This window comes from Astatotilapia calliptera, chromosome 7, assembly GCF_900246225.1.
Source record: "Astatotilapia calliptera chromosome 7, fAstCal1.2, whole genome shotgun sequence".
Lineage (NCBI taxonomy): Eukaryota > Metazoa > Chordata > Actinopteri > Cichliformes > Cichlidae > Astatotilapia > Astatotilapia calliptera.
Window position 1 is genome coordinate 32,459,375 of NC_039308.1, and position 17,401 is coordinate 32,476,775.

The 17,401-nt window shown below is 39.0% G+C and overlaps 1 protein-coding gene across 6 annotated transcripts in view; it reads right to left on the minus strand.

Annotated features, from left to right (window-relative positions):
- Positions 1-17,401, minus strand: part of whrna (whirlin a) — a 207,919-nt gene that overhangs the window by 101,282 nt on the left and 89,236 nt on the right. For all 6 annotated transcript variants that reach the window (XM_026174381.1, XM_026174382.1, XM_026174387.1 and 3 more), the window contains one exon: positions 10,184-10,309. In XM_026174381.1, coding sequence (XP_026030166.1) covers positions 10,184-10,309 — 126 coding nt within the window. The remainder of the gene's footprint in view (positions 1-10,183; positions 10,310-17,401) is intronic.

Sequence of the window (17,401 nt, forward strand, 5' to 3'; positions counted from 1 at the left end):
CAGCAGTGACGTTTGTAGGGTTACTGAAGTTGGGCTAGCTGGTATATAATGATGTGCTACGTGATCGCTAGCGACACAGCTATGTTAGCATAACATAAACAGTGAAGCTGGAGGACGAACACTAACACTTTTCCACTTATAAAAGTTAACGTGAAGGTTCTTCATGGTTAGAGACAAATGCAATCGCATGGCAGGATACTGTAAACGGACCAAACTTCAGTCAGGAGAACAACTGAGATAATCCATCCACAATACGAGGTTAGTCATTAATATACTGCAACAACATGGGAATAGAGCCGCTGCCAGAGAATTCAACATTAATGAATCAATGGTACAGAAGTGGAGGAAGCAAGAAGAATGAGTTTAATAAAGTTTGATTTATCTGACTGCTTTGTTTCGCTTAATGTGCCTTATAATCCCGTGCACCTTATGGTCCGAAAAATGCGTACTGCACACTGCAGTTTAATTTTGCAAAGCACCTCTTTTTAACTTCAGTGGATATTATACATGGTTATGCTCAGGATATGTCAGCCCATTTCTACTGGAAATGCCTTTTGGTTAAAGTTTCAGCAAGGAATTTGCATTTGCACTGTTACATTTTTATAAAGCTTTAATGTACATAAAAACCAGCTTCTTGTTTAAGTGAAAATAAATGGAAGGTTGTCTTTTTGCGCTAGTAATGTTGTGGAGTTGTATTTTGTCTCGCATCAATTATATCGTCGGTTATATCGTTATCGCAAATTTTCAAATATATATCGTGATAAATATTTTTGGCCATATCGCCCTGCTCTATTTGTGACTGTGTTTTTTCCTCTTCTCTTGCGGGTTTCTTGACCTCTTCCTCAACCTTTTGAGACAGTGTTTGGCATTTGGCCCTGGAGGCAAAGCCAGGTGTGCGGTGGAGCATCACCCTAAATCAGCAAAGGCCTCATGGAGACATATTGTACCTGGGAGAAAAACAAGCTTTTTTTTTTTTTTAGAGCTGTTACTTATTTAGTTATTTATTTATACATCTGAGCCCTGGATTCAAGTGTAAATGTGCTTGTAATAGAAGTGCCACTGCTTTGTTTTTATTCAGGTGTTTCTTAATGAGAAACTTCCACTCCACATGCTAAGCACTAGGCACCAAAACAAAGAAAATGGGGGAAATTGGGGCAAGAGGAAAAAACAGTTTGAGTGCTGAAAAATCCAGTTTGATGGTTTCACAGATAAGAAGTGGCTCCCAAGTAGAAAACACATATGAAAAATAAAAACAAACAGAAAAGGGGTGAAAAAAAAATTTCATTCTTATTTTCTTTTTGATAAAAGTTCTTTTTTTGTGGTTGCTAACAGCAATCAAGATATGCTATGCTGAGTGTGTATACCCGTGTGGGCCTTTTAATAGGAGTCTGGCCAATTGGCTGGTTGACGGGCATGAGATGAAGGGCTCAGGGGAGGAGATGTCCAGCCCTCTGTTGCCATGCCACAAAGAATACACAAATCTGTCTGCAATCCAACCAAAGCTATGCACTCAAAGGATCAATGCTGTACTACCTGAGAATAAAATGGTCAGTCTAAGCCCAGTTTTTGTTTAATAGTGTAAAAATAAATAAATAAATAAAATTGCCGCACCATTTAGTCTGTCATATTTGTAGTTTTACTTCTGTTTATTTCTCTTGTTTCCTCTGGGATTTTCTCATTTCTCTAATTTGTGCCTCCCCATCTCATCTGTCCTCATACTCCTGCCTGTGACCCAGAAATTACTCTTAGCGCATATTGAATGGGGGCTTGCTGGAGAAGCTATAATCGGGGAAGCACAGGTGCATCCTTTGTGTTTTCACCCTTGAGGCATAAAAGAGGCACGGCACACAGCTGGAATATACAAGCCTATCATCTACAAAGTATTTCTTTGCATTAAGTTCATCTGCTTGATACTTTATCCCTTTCACAGCTAATGGGTGCATGGTAAACAGAGATATATATGATATCAGTACATTGTGGCACATGAGAAGAATTTTTATCTGAGATCATAAAACACAGTAATAAGCTATGAAAAAAAGAGAACAGATTGACTCAATACACACATCGTATTTAAGAGACATCGTTTTAAAATTATGGATCCTAATTAAGAATGTCTGAGTTTGTTAATTGACCGTTATCTCGACTCTATTCATGTCTCCTCCTCGCCTCATCTGCTTGCATCTCTGGTAGGAAGGACTGAGGCGTAGAGGAGCAGGAGAGGAAAAGAATCAAGTTTGTACAAAGTGAAAAATGAGAAGATAAAGAAGTGTTTTTCTACATGTCCCTTTACCTTAATGGGTGGCTGTAACTCAGGAAATGGAGGAGGTCATGTATTGTTTGGAAGGCTGGTGGTTCGATCCCTGGCTTTTCCAGTCTGCAGTATCCTTGGGCAAGTTACTGAACCCTGAGTTGCTCTCAGATGTGTTTACTTGAGTGTGAATGTTAGTTAGAAAGCACTTATGTGTGGAAAAAAAGTATTTTTATGAATGTGTGTTAACGGGTGAAGGCATGATAAATAAAGTGCTTTGAGTGCTCAGGTAGAGTAGAAAAGCCCAATTTAAGGACCAGTCCATTTACCCTTTACCTTCTTCTCGATTGCTTTGATTGAACAATTTTTGTTCTTTGGAAGTAATTTCCAGGTTATTAAAGCCTGGATTTCCTCTGAAAACTGAAAACAGCACATCTTGTTTCAGCACAGCACAGTATGCGCTGCCCCCCCCATGGTGAAGAAAAATAGAGATATCAGTCTTTTTAAGGAATGGTCAACCGGTTTACTGGTAGCAGTAAATATGTATAGAAGAAAAGTGGTGAATTGGAAAACTCCATCTGTTGTTTGCAGATTCACTGAAACATCTCTCAAAGGAAATGTCATAACTGGTCAGAGATTTCCTGTTTGAGACGACAGAAACAGCAGATGTGAAAGGCAAATCCGATTCTTCTAAGAATATGTGCTGGCCCATTGGTTAGAAAGATCGCTGTGCTGATGCACCATGGCCCCACATGACTGCTTGGCAGTTTTAATGTACACCATTAAATACCCACCACCTGTTTTATGTCTGACCCTCTGATCTGACCTCGTTGTAGGACTAGCATGTGGCACAAATGATTTTCTGCTAAATTAGCTATCACTTCATGGTGGTGCTGAGTTACACTCACTCTGATCATGACCAAGTAGTTATTGTTAACTAGTGACCAACAGGATAGTGTTTCCTGAACGTTTAAGTGTTTGGTAGTTTTTCAGGAGGAGTCCATTGGAGAAGTCCATGTACGGTAAAAGTCCATTTACCCCGCATTCACACCTATAGTGAATGCAGTCAATGGTCAATTAACCTATCCCCACAAAGTGCATGTCTTTGGACTGTGGGAGGAAGCCGGAGTACCCAGGGAGAACCCACGCAAACACGGGGAGAAACTCCACACAGAAAGACCCTGCACTCAGGACCTTCTTGCTGTGAGGCAACAGTGCTAACCACCGTGCTGAGAAAACCATGATGCATCATATTTCTTTTCACTATAAGGGAGACTATAATGTACAAAATAAGACTTGAAACCTAAAGCACATCTATACTGGCTTCACTTGACCACAAAGCTTTTTTATAGTGAAGTGTTGGTTGTAATGCATTAGTTTAGCAGTTCAGGTAAACAAAGGGATCCACAGCAATATTTGTTTCTGTTTCTTTTCCTCTTTTAAGGGCTGTTGCATAATTTTTGAGTGCACATGTGTTGCTTAGCTAGAGAGACAGCAGAAAGGATAACCTTTATGTGCTGGAGGCATTTGTATTATTTTGAATTTTGTTAGTGGAAAGGACAAAAATAACATCATCGTGTAAATTTCCAACTGTGCCTGGTTGATATGTGTCTGTCACCTGGGAAGAGCTCTAATTTCAGATGCTTCTGCTGGCTGCGCACAGCAGCTCCACAAAGTGGTCCAATGGCGTGATTTTTACAGGGCTGGCCTTAGACGATGGCACAGCTTCGCTATTTTGCTTCTGCAGAGCAAATTGCTGTAGAGAAAATACTCAGTTTTTGACTGCAAGGTCGAAGTGGCTTTCGGACTCATAATATACTTTTTTTGTGCAATTACAAATCTGGAACTATTGCTTATGTTATTTTTTAGAGATGGCACGATACCACTTTTTATGTCCGATACCGATACCGATATCATAAATTTGGATATCTGCCGATACCGATATGAATCCGATATAGTGTTTTTTAATCAACAAAACTGTTTTTTAAAATATCTTGCTGCATTTTGCAAGTCTGCAAGTTCATACTCAAGTTTAAAACAACAACTACACTAAAGCTATTCTGTTATACCTGTATACAAAAAAAATATTTCATAGTTCAGCAATACTGATCAATCTAATAAACTTAGACCTACACCATCCTCCCTATTCTGGTATTTTAAAGAGTACTTAGCGTAAATATTAAGCAACCTAACTAATAGGGTTCCAACTCCCAGCAACAACAAAAAGAAATAAATAAAAAATAAGGAACCACCCCTCACGCGCCACCTCATGATGCTTAATCGACGTAATCAACCTTAATTTGATGCAGTGTGAAAAAAAAATGCACAGAAATCAATTATTTTTCAAGAAATATTAAATAGATTCAACATCTTTCTTCAACAAAATTGCAGACTGCACAGATGGTACCTTCCCAAAGTAAAAAGTACTATAGCTTACTAGGGTATATATATTAGACTTAATAGTCACTATATACAGTAATTGACTTCTATTCATTTTACATCAAATTAAAACTTTGGGTGTCAGATAATTATTTATTAAAAGCTCGACATTTTAAATGAGAATAAAAAAGAAAAGTATGTCTTTGTGCCCCCTTTTCCCTGTTCATGCCCTATCGGCCCCCCTGGCTAAACTTTGCTAGATCCGCCCCTGCACAGTTACCAGCGTCAGCTACGTAGAAAAAGATCCTCGAGTAGAAAGTAATATTAAATAAATTCTAACAACAGCTTATCAAGCTTAAACGTTCTGCTGTTGTTCAGCCGCTGGTTTCCTCTTTCTGGTGCAAAGTGGGCCAAAAACAAACAAGAGACACGGACTCGCGACAGAAAAGCCGATCAGCTGATCATTGAGCAGTTTCATGATTGAAGTAGCAGCCGGAGAGCGAGAGGCAGTCGCTTGTTAAGCTTAACGTGGGAATGCTTTACAAACATTCAGAGATGGACTTACACACTTGCTTTACTTCTCTCGGGGATAACTTTGTCGGAGATGAAATGCCGGGTTGCTAGCGAAGCTCCAAATGCTATCCAGACCACCGACAGGTCCCGCATGCCACAGCCGCTCTATCACGTGATGCATACTGCTCCGACTGCTAACGTTCTGAGGTGAGTTACGGCGTGTTGCAAGTTTTGTGAGGTGTTTTCGTGATATTTAATGGATCGGATTACATTTTTTATTTTTCTCCGATATCCGATCCAGTAATTTAGGTCAGTATCGGACCGATACCGATACGTAATATCGGATCGGTCCATCTCTATTATTTTTTTAAAATTGCTGATAATCAGAGAATGGCAGACAGGCAGACTTTACACAGGCTTCCTCATTACCTATATGTACTAGGGGTGCAACGATATTCGTATCGATATTGAACCGTTCGATACAGTGCTTTCGGTTCGGTACGCATATGTATCGAACAATACAACATTTGTAATTTATTTTATCAACTTTCCTTCCGACGATGCTGTCTGTGTTGAGCGCTCAGTGAATCTGCGTTCGACTACTCCGCCTAGGCTGCACTGTCGAGCGCAGATCCACTGAGCGCTCAACACAGACAGCATAGTCAGAAGGAAGAGCGCAGGGCAAGCTAGCAAGACACATGGACCTCCCCCACCCTCATTCAGATCTGGCGTTTGGAATTATTTTGGTTTTCATGTGACGTATGACCCTGAAGGTAAGCGAGTCATGGACTAAAGTAAAACAGTATGTTGGATGTGCCATGCAATGCTCAATTACATGGGTGGGAGCTAGTGTGTTAGCGCAGTTAGCTCGTTAACGTGTTGGCTGTCTAGCCCCACACACGGGGCGATCGGCGGTAGCTCGTTAACAGAGATTTGCCGTGTTGTGGCGTTAAGGTCATTTCAACGAGATTAACCTGAAAGCACTAGTGGGAACACAACGAATATGACTGCACATTTACACCGACATCATCCTAGTGCAAAGACCAAAACAACAAGCATGCTACTAACTTTAGCCGAGTCATTTAGACAGCTGTTAGCACATGATTCTCCTTATGCTGCTGAGAATATAGCCCAGAAGAAGCGGATAGTATAGCTTTTATTTTGGAAAGAGACATTTCTCTGTAATAAACTCTCTTTTCCAAAGATGAGTGATTCCTCAATCAGATATAGGGCTTGCAATATCGCTAGCCTGACGTCCTGGGGCTAGCGATTTTTTTCAGTCGGGCTACCAAAATCTATCTCTGCCCTGCCCGTCGGGCTATTGTAGGAAGGAAAAATATATGTCAATGCTTTTGCATTCTTTCAGAAATGTAGCTGGGTAATTATGTCATTGGCATCTGTGAGCCACTGTCAATATGTGACATATTGAAATCGCGTTTGAATTTGCGCTTGTTTTTTTGCTTTCACTTTGCAATCGTGCGAACTGTGTATAGAGAGCGACAGCACTGATCTGTGAGTGATGATAATTTGCACACCAATTCCTCTGACATCGTCTTATTAATCGTTAGCTTACTATGCAAACATGACAAGTGAAATCTCCCGCAGCTTAAACATGTGAGAGGTTGATTGCGCAGAGAATCGCTGAGCTTATGTGAGTGCGTGTGTAAAAGCAGCAGGATATATATATTTTAGTCCTGCTGAGCCAAATAAGACAGGTCAGGGTGAAGAAGTGACAGCCAAAGAAAAGCTTACCACAAAACGGAGAAGTTATGACAAATCAGACTATAAGGCAAAAAGAAAGTGCAGCTTTATGGTTTCATGGACAAAATAATTTCTGTGGCTGCAATATGACGAACTATATAACCAGGGCTGCACATAAGTGGTCCGCAGGTGCGCATTCGCTGTCAAAATAAAAAACACGCACAAGGGTTAGGGTTAAATTTAAAAACTGTACTTTTGAGTTAAAATATAAATTTATAATTTTAATAAATGAAAAATTAAAAAGGCATGAACATTTTTTTTGTATCGAAAAAATATCAAACCGTGACACCAAAGTATCGAACCGAACCGAACCGTGAATTTTGTGTATCGTTGCACCCCTAATATGTACATATAACAATAATGTTAATGATAACGAAAAACAGCAATATTCAGATGAGCAGAGTGAGAACTCGACAGAACTGAAAAGTAAAATCACCCTGATATTCAGTGTTACTCCCTTGACTGTAATGCTGTAATATTTACTATTAACCCTTAAACACATAATTTCCTCTCAGTGCATGTTTTTTTTTGTCAGACTTGAAAAAACTGAATATTTATCTTGCTCCGTACATAATTTGGACTGTTTTAAGCTCGGCCAGGTCAATAAATTTAAGTGTGTTTAATTTAAGAGTAAGTTAGATGGTGGATTGAAGCCAGTTCTGTTAATGACTTTAATTGCTGATTTACATTGTAAATCAGCAATTAAAGACTGTGCTGTGAAAATGTATCCAGGTGACATATCGAGAAATGTTTTTGGAAAAGGTATTTTAGAAAAATTAAATAATTGTCTCCAGTCATTAATAAATCCAGTTCTGTGAATATATGACTCACATTAAGTCTTCATGATATGTTTGTGGGGTGGTTAAAAGGATGGCTACACTTTAGTTTAGCCAAACCTTAGCCAACTCCTTTAAGCCAACCCTTTACTCTGCTCCTGGGTGCAAATGCACATAAAAAGCAATGACTCACTTTGGTTTCAAGTAAAACAACTTAGTTTTGTTACTGACCAACAAAGTAACATTACAAGACACTGCTGGACGTTAAATGGTAAATGGGACTGATACTCATATAGTGCCTTTTGACTCATTTGAGGAATCAAAGCGTTTCTACTGTAAGTGTCATTCACCCAATCACACACAGCAACATGGGGTTTAGCATCTTGCCCAAGGATACTTCAGCATATGGACTGGAGTATGGATCGATCCACCAATATTTACAGTTTAACTGCTACTCATGTGCTCCTCCTTATATTGTACAATTGATGTCATGCATATATGTACGTATATGTACATACTAGAATTTCTAAAAACTTAAAAATATCAGTATTTAATGTCACAGGGAAAAACTGAGTCCACATCATTGTAATTTGTAGGTACTCAGTAGATAAATATAACAAGGCAACTAAGACGAATGACAAGAACACAGCACTGTGAGAGAACAAGAGGAGGCGGTGCTATGCTGGCAGTTGGTGTGTGTGTGTGTGTGTGTGTGTGTCTGCATGTTAGCTTGCTGTTGGAGCATAACTGGCATCAGCCCATTAATACTGTGAAAAATAAGTGATGACAGCTTAGAATATTCAGAACTGACATACAATGAAAAAATCATTAGATTTTGATAACATCAGTTTGCAATTCCATTTGTGGTCATCAACTACAAAGATCGACTGAGGCACACATCTGCTCTCCAAATCACTTGCCCTCTTCAAATTTTGGGAGAAAAAAAAAAGAAAAAAAATGAAACCAAAAGGGAAAATATATTTTCTATATTTGTGTCTTCATGGCAGGTTCCTCCTGCTAATGTCAGTTTTCAACGCTCGACAGCAAATAAGCTACTCAGCCGAAACACATTAAACAGCATGTACAAGTCACTCGGGTCTGTTGAGATGCTGCCGGGCTTCTTGCGCCTCAGCACCACTAACAACATGCTGTCTGCCCGTGACATGTAAGTTACAGTGCGAGTTTGATTACTTTCTCTCTCATTCCTCCTGGTGTATCAGCAGCAGACAAACACAGGAACAAGAATGACTTGAGCTGGCCTTTTCAGCCTTAGATGGTTATGTGCATTTATCTGGCATGCCTCCTATCCTGATGCAATAATAATATTGTTTACAATAATATTTTGAAATTCGAGTCAGGTCAGTGCATTTGAAAACAAGAGATCAATGCTAAAAGAGTAATAATAAAACAATACAACACATTCAAGTTATAGTTATGAAAAAAATAATCAGAGCTCTGTCTGGTTTAAAAGACAAGTTGTAAAAATTTGTTTTATAACAGTCCGAAGATTTTGCAGCAACTACTGTAAAAGAGACGATATCCTTTATATTTAAATCTGTACAATAGGACATCAAGGATTACCTGCTCAGCAGATAACAGTGAGTAACGTTTAAAGATCAGCGAGGTAGGTGCCAACCCATGTAATGACTTAAAAACGAACAATAAAATCTTAAAATCTAACATGGGTGAAATGCAGTGTTGTTTGCGAATACCAGGTCAGAGTCCCACAGCAGCCTTTTAGACGAGCTGCAGTCGAGCAAGAAACAACTGACTGACACCTGAATAGAGACTATTGCAGAAGTCACGCCGAGATGAAATGAAGGCATGAATAACCTTTTAGAAAGTCTCTGAAGCAGAGAAACGGTTTCACCTTCACAAGTATCACTAAGTTGAAAGAAGCTAACTTTGACAGCAGCATTTATTTGTTCATCAAAAGAAAAAAAAATACTGCAGAGGATCAATCCCATGTTAAAGGGTTTTTTTTTGGATCCTTAAAGGATCGACATTGTCAGGTCAAGGCTTTCCAAACGATGTTTCTGATCGTTTAAATTAGGAACACCTAATGGCATCCAGAAACAAGCCACAATAATGTAATACAGCTGTTAAAAGAAAAGCATTATGCATATATATTTTTTAACCCAGTGGTTTATCTGATGGCAAACCGAGCAGAGCCTGAGCTCAGCAGAGGAAGCTGCAGATGTAGCCTGCAGGTACTTTTGCATTTGTAATGAACAATCTCGAACAGACCATATAAAGAAGCTATTTCCTCATATCGCAAAATCAATACAGTGAGATGCACTGTAAAGCAATATAATGAGACTTTTGGCATACAGCAAGTGTTTTTGGCATGAAAACCGTGTGGGGGAGGAGCATACTAAAATGATTTCAAATAGCTAGCTAATCTTCTCATGTGAATTCCGAAGTATAAGTAGCTATGCCGCAAGACATAAGTTAGATAAACAATGTAAAACAATGTAGTGAGAGAAAAATGAAATTGAAGCAATACCTTCAGTCCTCCACACTCTGCTGCTGACCCTTGGTCCACTCCAGTGATGTAAATACCCAAAGCATATTCCGCTCCCCCTCGGATCATCAGACCCAGAGACCGGCCATCATCTAAAACCAGGTTGACCTATTTAACACAAAGAGAGAAACCAATAAAACAGGACGAATAAGGGTATAAATATCTGAAGTATAATATAAATATCAACATTTTAAATGACACTGCAGTCTCGATTGTTTTCCTTGACGGGCTGCCAGATTTGCTCATGGTGTCGGGCTGCTCACATTGAAATGAAGTTGTGAAACACAATCCATGGAGCAAATGACAGCCCTGCTCTGAGATGGCATTTGAGAGCAAGGAGATGAAGAATTTCAGGAACTACTTAGATGCGGTGAGTCAGCACCATTAATGGGGGAGTCAGAATCTGTTTTGATTAGAGGAACGGCTCTCTGAATTGGTCAATCAGTTGGTTCACAAGGCTCATCCGTGTCATTTCCTCTGATAAGCAGCATGGACAATATCGGACACAGTTTGAATTCAAATAAACCACCACAGGAATTGTTGGGGGACTACAAGATATCTCTGCTACACCACCCAATTAAAGTGCTTCTGCAGGGAGTGAGTGATTTGTAGACGATGTACTGTGCATGACTAATCCGGTGCTTCCCTTAAACTTGTTTTCAAAAGATATTCCACTAGAACCACAGCGTCTATTCGGTTTGTGACCTAATGAAAAAAATGTGGTCTCTGATAAAATATGGCCATTACCAATGTTATCCTTGCGCACTAAAATAATTGTGCTTAAGGGCACCTTGTGTGCATCACTCAGATGCCACTGGCTTGGCAACACAGTAGTACACTACGAGAAAAGAGCAGGTCAATGAATCCGACTAAACCAACTAAACCAACTAACTAAAACACTGACGTGAATTTAAACCAATTCAAATAAATAAGGTCAATAAGGTAAAAACTTGTTGGCATATTTTTTTAACCAATAAATACAATTCAGTTTGTTTATATTCTTGGATACTATTGTCAGATTTTATTCTACAAAGTTAGGAAAGCAATGTTTAAGTCAAATCTGATTTTGCCTCACACATGCAGAGAGGAGATGCTATGTTATAAAGAAGTATAAATGTAATAAATGTAAATGTGTCTGTTTTCTTATACTTTCAAAACTAGAAACATTAGAAGACAGTATTTATGTGTTTCCTTGTTTGTCATGTATACTGTCACAGTACATGCTTATCTTAACCAAAGTTTTAAATACTGAGGTCAGTGTGTGTACAAGCAATCAAAAAATCCCAAACTTCAGACTGTTGTAAATGTTTATTTTAGATATTTTCCCTATTTTTTTTTTAAACAGTATGATGTAACTGAAGGGGGTATGCTTAATATATCATGTAACCTCAGGCATTTTAAGATAAATAGAGATTATCCTCGAGTCCTTGAGTAAAATTATGGACCTGGAAATGAGCATAATAGTTCCCCTTTAAAACAGGCATGGCACTTTTACCCCAGGTTATATATAGTACTGCAGCTGTAGATATTAACCACCCAGCTGCTGCCAAATGACTTGGTTAGCAGAAGAGTTTGAAAGACTTAGGTGGTCCTATTTGCAGTGTGTGCAAGTGTAATGATGGGTTCATTCGACTGTTAAACCACTTTATTGTAAACTGTCAGGAATTCTAGCAGGGCATTGTTTAGTGCCTCTGGGTCATCTCATCAAGACTTTCCTTCAACTCCACAGCTATTTGCATTGGCCCTTGAGCCTCTAGCTCACTTAATTAAGTAATCTTCTAATGTCAAAGGCATCTCTTATTTTATGACACACAACATTACATGCTAATGATTTTCAAATGTGATTCTACCCCAAAACAACAATAAAAAGATATTAGGAAAAAAAAAAAAACATCCTAGGCCCATTGTTTGCTCCATCCCCCCCCCCCCCTTTCTACTACTTTATACCAGAGCACTAAGCCATGCTTTTTAATTAACAGTTGGTCAAGCTTACCCAGCTTAAACTTCAAAATACTCTGGTTTCTCTATAATTGCCATTGGGGCTACTTGGATGAACCTAGCATTTGTAGAATATCTACATTTGGAAAGCAAAGAAACAACATCAAATTTTACTCTGTCCACATGGGGAGGCTCAGTATTGCTTAGCTATGCCAGACTATAAATTGTACTTTTCTCCATCACAATGAGGCTCTTGATTACTTGGTTTGATCAGAGTGCAGCTGTCTCTTGCCAGATTTGAAACGAGGGATCAGTTGCACACTGGCGGCTACAAGATGGCACATATGCTAATATCTGTATTAAACAATGTCACTTTCATCCAAGTGATATACCCCTTGGCAAAGACTTGACATCTGACGCAGAGGTTTTACTTTCATTCAGAGCATATTGCACTGTGGTCCTCCTTTTTAATAACAGCTATCTGCCTATCGGCGATAAGCGAGCCACCTTTGCTCACTTCTAGGAATATGCAGGCATTCATGTTTTCTGTGACATTTATGCAGGACATGGAGCATAGTTTTAATTACCAGATTCATTCTGCTTTTTCTGGCACAATATAGCAACTATTGGTGCACACTATATTCCCCAGCATCACTTTAATGCTCTGTCTGTCTAAAAGAAGTCCCAGTGTTCTAATGTTTCTGGTTTCTAAGCAATGGCCCTTGAGACCTGTTTATTTTGGACAGACAAATGCAATTATGTGTGCAAGTTATACTATTTTACTGTATTGAGTGGAATTTGTAGGTACTGTATAAAAAGTTAAACTGTACCACTTCTCACTGATAACGCCATGCCAGCCATTCATTTGTTAAGTTTACTACTGGGCTGAGATCAGTTGACTGACCAGGCCACTGAAGAAGATCCCATTTATGGGGCGATCGTGGCTCAAGAGTTGGGAGTTCGCCTTGTAATCAGAAGGTTGCCGGTTCGAGCCCCGGCTCGGACAGTCTCAGTCGTTGGGTCCTTGGGCAAGACACTTCACCCGTTGCCTACTGGTGGTGGTCAGAGGGCCCGGTGGCGCCAGTGTCCGGCAGCCTCGCCTCTGTCAGTGCGCCCCAGGGTGGCTGTGGCTACAATGTAGCTTGCCATCACCTGTGTGTGAATGGGTGAATGACTGGATGTGTAAAGCGCTATACAGGCCATTTACCATTTATTTGGCTTGAGAAAGTCTTGAGTTACATTTGCAGAATTTTCTTCTTCAGTATCCACTTGCACTGCGAAGCATCATCTGATCATTTTGCAGCATGTGACTGAGTCTGAGCAGAGGTTATAGCCCTGCACGCTTTAGAATCCTGCTACTGCTATCATAAATCAGAGAGCGCCACTCTTCCCCCAAACGGAAGGGCAATACTAAAACTCTGACACTCTCTCCATGCCCATGCTCCATTTTTTTCATGGTCAACTTTGATCTTGGGTACTAACAATGAACGTCAAGGTCAAATGCTTAGCTCAAGTAGCTACTCATGTCCCCCAAGGCCTACAATTTTGTTGTGAAGTTCGAAGACGACTCATAAAAAGTTGTGGGTAAAATATGAAGTTTTTACTGATTTTCACATTTGATGTGACGATGTGAGTTTCACTGAAATGAAATCACATGGAGTTATTGGTATCTAACACAACACAAAATTTTGAAAAATTGTATTTTGAAAACTGTGGATACTAGATAAACAAACAGACAAACAAACAGACAGAACCGATTACATAATGTCTCCATTTGGGGGAAGAATTAACACTAAAGTCACCAGTTCCACTGCAGCCATAAATGCACATAACAGTGTCTCCACTACATTTGACAGATGTTGTAGATTGCTTCAGATCATGAACTGTTCCCCTCGCTTTACTTTTCTCTCCTCATCAAGTACAAGTTAATTTTGGTTTCATCTGTAAAAATATGAATATATTTGTTTTTGGTTGTTGTTGTTTTTCACAGAACTGTGCCAGCTGTGATGTGTTTTTGGTCTAATCTGGCCTTTCTGCTTCTGACTATAACCACTGTTTTGCATCTTGTTGTGAACTCTCTGTATATACATTCATGCTCTTGGTGTTGCCTTGGCTAGATGTTGTGAAGGATTCTTGACCAGGGAAAGAGCTGATGATCACAGAATTCTTTCCATGGTTAAAAGAAAAATCTGTATTCATCAATTTTCTGTGATGTCACTGAGCTGGCTGGTGTTAAACTTTTCCATTTTTAATGTATTTTAAAAATATTTTAAGTGCCAGGTTGCCTAAAGTTTTGCTAATTCTTTATAAGTTTATTTTACTTTTTCAAAATTTTACATTGAGTAACATTCTGAAATTTTTCCACAATTTGTAGACAGGTATTAGCAGATTCATGCACATTTGTCCATGTTTACTTCTGAGAAACTCTTAAATGCTCTTTTTATATCAAATTATGTTATTGACCTGTTGCCAATTAACCTAGTTACAAAATGTTCCTCCAGCTGTTTGTGTTTAATTCAATAACTTTTTAAGCCCTCTTTTGTTCCCATTTCAACTTTTTTTTACGATGTATTGCTGTCATCATATTCAAATTGACCAGATATTCATCCATCCATTTGCTTTCACTTATCCTTCTTCAGGGTCGTGGGGTGGGGAGGTGGGGGTGGAGCCTATCGCAGCCGTCTTAGGGCAAGAGGAATACCGCATGTGCAAGTGCCTAATGTAACAATTGACAAGTGATAAGTGGCATCATATGGCAGGCAGAAAATACCAAAATCAGACAAACCCGCAGCCAACAACACAAAGTAATTCATTAATTTATTGCTGCATGGTTTGAATTATTTACTACCAAGAAGTTATGATCCTAAGCTAAACCTGAGCCTTAGCTGGCCAAACAGTGATTGATTTCTGAAGCATCAATATGAGTGTCTGCGGCACCCAAAGCCAGAGGCATTTTGAAAACCAAGTTAGATTGGAGGCTTGCTACATTTTAATATAGCTAATAAAAAGTTGTACTACAGTAGAATGACAATAAAATTCCACCTTCCCGAAGAAGTAGCTGAGAGAGCATTGGATGTTTTAAGAAATTTGCCAATAAAAAGCAAAGCCATACATGTACTGTCCGGATGCTACAAAGCAACTTTCAGTAGTTGTGGTATTGATACAAAGCACCTGATTGGACTTGGATGCCGTTCACTTACAAATTCATACATTTCAAATTAATGAATGATTAGTAGGTTTCAGATTATCCAAAAGGGGAACAGTTCTGTCATTATCAGAACAGCTGTGGATCAAAGGAACTCTAGCTTGCATAATTCAGAGCATGGTCTCACCCACAGACTAGAGAGCTGAATGAAGCAATTCCAAAAGAAAATAAACTTAATTGAGACATATTTTCTAACATATTTCTAATTCCATCCTATGCATGACTCAAAATTAATAATATCAGAAATAGAAACTAGAATTTCAATGAACTGCCAAACTCTATTTAGTACTGGATTAATATTTGCTCATCTGCAATGCAGAGCTGAAGTCTGCATTAATAGAGCTGAAGCAGTTAAGATTAATATGTAGCTCTTAGGTGCTAAAAAATTGAAAGTTCTAGTGCAATAAATCTTTTAAACAGCTCTGATAGCTCCTTTCCTGCAGGTCATGAGGTGATGAGAGCGTAAGGTTTTACGGCACTCGAGGTCCAATTATTTTTATCGTTTAAGTTTTTAATTTTAGCATCCAGTGTTATACACTTCTTTTACTGTGCCTAAAGTTAGCCGGCTCACACAACCAAACTTAAAACCAACTCCCATTAAAATTCAGCATCTGAAACATATCTTTTCAAATTTATTCAAACTGTTTTTAACTATCTCGTTTTAAGAAGATTAGAAATTACAAGATAGGACTAATATTTATCCAGTGGCTGTATTTGTCCAGTCAGGTGATGAAATGCTTAAAGTTCAACCTCATGATTATTGTTCTCTAAGGTCAGTTAATTGAACTCTATGAATATGTAGGATGAATGGAGGATGAAGCCTTTTCTAGCTGTCACTGGATTAGAGCTGGGGTACACTGTGAACTGGTCGCCACCCCATCAGGCTAACACAGTGCAATAGACAACCTTTTCTCCTCACATTCTCACAAACAGCCAATTTAGAATTTCACCAGTTAACCGAACAGGTATGACTTGGAGAAGAAGCTGGAGTTCCCTGTGAGAAAATATGCAGTCACAAGAACATGCATTATAACACCACACAAAAAGGCCTCTGCACGAACATTTTCTGCAATTCTGGGATGTGATCAAATAGTCAGTTTTGCTTAGGAAGGTTCCTAAATACAAATAGTGGACAAGCAGTGCAGGTCGTGTAAATGTTAATTACCAGTGAGTCTTCATTTCATGCTACAATGTCCTGATATGTTCTGGACCTGAACAAACTGTTAAACCCACAGGTTAACTATAGCAATTATGCCGCAGTAATGCAATCTGTCTGTTATGAAGATCAGAGTGAGCTTAAGGTTTACTATAATTCAGCTTGCATTAGTTATGTGCTGAGTGTTGCTGCATTGCCAGCCTTTAGGATTATAATTAATTATTTTGCTTTAGTCACAGAGGCTGAGAGGAGCAATAAAGGCAGGAGTTACCCTGCATCATGTCTGTAGTGGGAAGAGTGAGGGGACAGGATAAATGACAAACATTTCACTTCACTTTACACATTCCCTTTCTAAACATTCTAGCCTTGATAATAATGTCACCAGTTCATCTGAGTTTATAAAGCCTGCGTCAAGCAACACAACAAGAATAAAGTATCTAAAATGGGCTAGGGGACATTGTCATTTCCACACTGCAGACAAATGTCAAAAAATACCTACTGTCACTTTATTAAACGGTGTACTCTAAGTGTATGAATCGTCTTGCTGTTTTTTGTTGAGGTCAAGCGAAAGTGACAGGGACTTCAGAGAAAAACATCAAAAACATCAAGTTGTGCCTCAAATGACTCAAGTAAGAGTTAAATAGAGTGGGCATCAGAGTCCAAACAAAGCAGTGCTGCATGGGGACTCGTTGATCTGTATCAGTACAGTGAAAAACCTTCCCTAAAGTGAATACTCCCATCTCAGTCTTAAACCTTGTTCACAGCGTGACGTCTTTTCCAGAGGCAAATTTTTAGTCTGTGCCACTGGAGGAAGTCGAATAGGATTTTTATTTTGTGAAATCTATGAGACGTTTGATGATTTATGTATCAAATGCTTTTAGACTTTGTTACTTACTTTAGC